The 2,002-nt window shown below is 52.2% G+C and overlaps 2 protein-coding genes across 2 annotated transcripts; one reads left to right on the top strand and one right to left on the bottom strand.

The window, feature by feature from the left end:
* Window positions 1-290: 290 nt before the first annotated feature.
* On the top strand, window positions 291-1,111 carry PPTG_07257 (hypothetical protein; the record flags this gene model as incomplete). Its single annotated transcript, XM_008901424.1, has 2 exons — window positions 291-529; window positions 976-1,111. The coding sequence occupies 2 exons, from the start codon at window positions 291-293 to the stop codon at window positions 1,109-1,111; spliced, it is 375 nt and encodes a 124-aa protein (XP_008899672.1).
* On the bottom strand, window positions 1,094-1,920 carry PPTG_22058 (hypothetical protein; the record flags this gene model as incomplete). Its single annotated transcript, XM_008901665.1, has 1 exon — window positions 1,094-1,920. One exon carries the CDS (start codon window positions 1,918-1,920, stop codon window positions 1,435-1,437), a length of 486 nt encoding a protein of 161 aa, XP_008899913.1. The 3' UTR covers window positions 1,094-1,434.
* Between the last annotated feature and the right edge of the window lie 82 nt (window positions 1,921-2,002).

Raw genomic sequence — 2,002 nt, 5'->3', positions numbered from 1 at the left:
AAAAGCCGCGACGTCGAACGGCCAGATCTTGACAAGCCAACTGTTTGAGCAAAGCAGCTTCTTCGCAGTAGCGATACGTTCGTGGGTATGGCCATCTACTTGCGCAGGTTGGCCAAACGTATCGAGGCGTCTACACTGGAACCAGGGCAACGTTTTCGAGAAGGAGCCACTTTGAAACACAACTTGACGGGTTCAACAACGATCTTGCTCGTTTCCTCGGACGCTGCGCTATTGAACGAATTGCATCGGATGATCCGAGCTTGACGTCGCCTGAACTTAAGATTGACAGCATGACGAACAGTCCACAGGCGCTGCGTGGAGCCCAGGACTTCGACTACGACGTGATCTTCATCGAGAGGGAGTTGGTACTGGGTGACATGACTGGATTAGAGTTCTCTTGGCTGCTACGGCAGTCGAAACTTAAGCGCAGAGTGAAAGCAAACATCATGGTCACCACCACAACAATCCTCTGTGGATTCACAGACGATACCAGCCGGCCTGCCGCTTACAAAGCCAGTGGAATGGATGGGTGTATCGGGAAATCCATAAACAGCGAGTCTCTTAGGCACACACTCCAATCTGCTCTTCGGTCAAGGACTTCTCAACGACCAACGTCATCAATCAGACGAAACATGAGGAAGTACACGCGGCCACACGTTGGCATTGACAAAGGCGAAGGGTGAGCAGCAACTTCGACAACGTAGAAGGTGGAGTTGACTTGAAACTTCAAGTAGTCCTGTAGTTGGTGGACCTATTACATTGACCCCAATGTCTATCCGTCACACGCAAGTGGAGCACCTGCCGCTCCACCAGGTTTTACGTAGCAACAACATCAGGAAGTGGCTTACCTCATGGCGTCAACAGCGACAATGATGAATTTCGGCTTCATGTCCATGTCGATGACCTACTTTAGCAAAGTGCGCGCCGTGCGGAAGATCGGAGCTCACCATTTGACGCTGGACAGTGCTGCTGCAGGCTTGCAGCAGCGGTGGCCCGAAAACTCGGCAGTACAAACGCGACTGTCGATAGAGCGTTACTGCTGCATCTCATGGACGACGATCTTCGCAATACACTGGGCATGGAACACCGCCTGCACCGGAAGAAGTGTTAAACGACGGTGGAGTAAATGCAAGCGCGCGAACGCAACCAAATACGACAGCTGTACGGAGACCGCGTCAGCGGGGCTGGAGAGGCACCTGCAGCCTCTGTGGCAATGCCCAGCGCCAGCCCTGTAAGAGCGACGCCAGTGCCCAACACAAGCTCCATAGCCTCGACCCCCAATCCACTGCCAACATCGTCTGCTGCTCCTCCACCAAGCGCTCCTGCCGGTGGTGGTCGGCAACGTGTTCGGGGTCTAGAATCACTACGAAGAAATTGGTCTATATGATGCGCTAGTTGCTGAGCATTTATTGACCATTAGGCTTTGCAACTCGCTCAACCAGCTTGAAGAGCTTGATCTGTCATTCGAGACTCGACGCTAAATGTCTTGAGAACGCAAGCGGTCCATGATCCACTTCCGTTCTTCGAGAAAGAATTCCAGATCCCCCTGTAATCGCTCTTTGATAGGGCTAGCGATGAAGCCCATTTCGCATTCAATCTCAGTAATGCATTTTCGTATACCATCGGGTATTTTGTGGTGCTCAGCCCGCGTCCTTGCAGCTGCTTCGTGCTCTGGCTTACGATAAGTGCTTCAGCCTTGCAAGCTGATACCAACAACCCAACCATTGTTAACAAAACGCCCATTGGATCATCGTTTGGTTTTGCCTTCTTGCTGGCAGTTGTTTCGGGAGATGATGGGCTGCGGTCGCCACGCTTCTTGGCGGTTGCCGTCCGACTGGGGGTTGTCTGTACTCGCGTGACGGAGTTCCTGATGAAGCAAGCGCGTCGTACTCGTCCTCCGCGTACAAACTCCACGAACATTGCTGAGTGCTTCGGTGCGCAGCTACAGAACAAATAAAACCCTGTCAGTACATCTACATACATAAAACTACTAAAAACATGG

Source organism: Phytophthora parasitica, assembly GCF_000247585.1.
Source record: "Phytophthora parasitica INRA-310 unplaced genomic scaffold supercont2.11, whole genome shotgun sequence".
NCBI lineage: Eukaryota > Oomycota > Peronosporomycetes > Peronosporales > Peronosporaceae > Phytophthora > Phytophthora nicotianae.
This window is presented reverse-complemented; position numbering and strand designations above follow the sequence as displayed.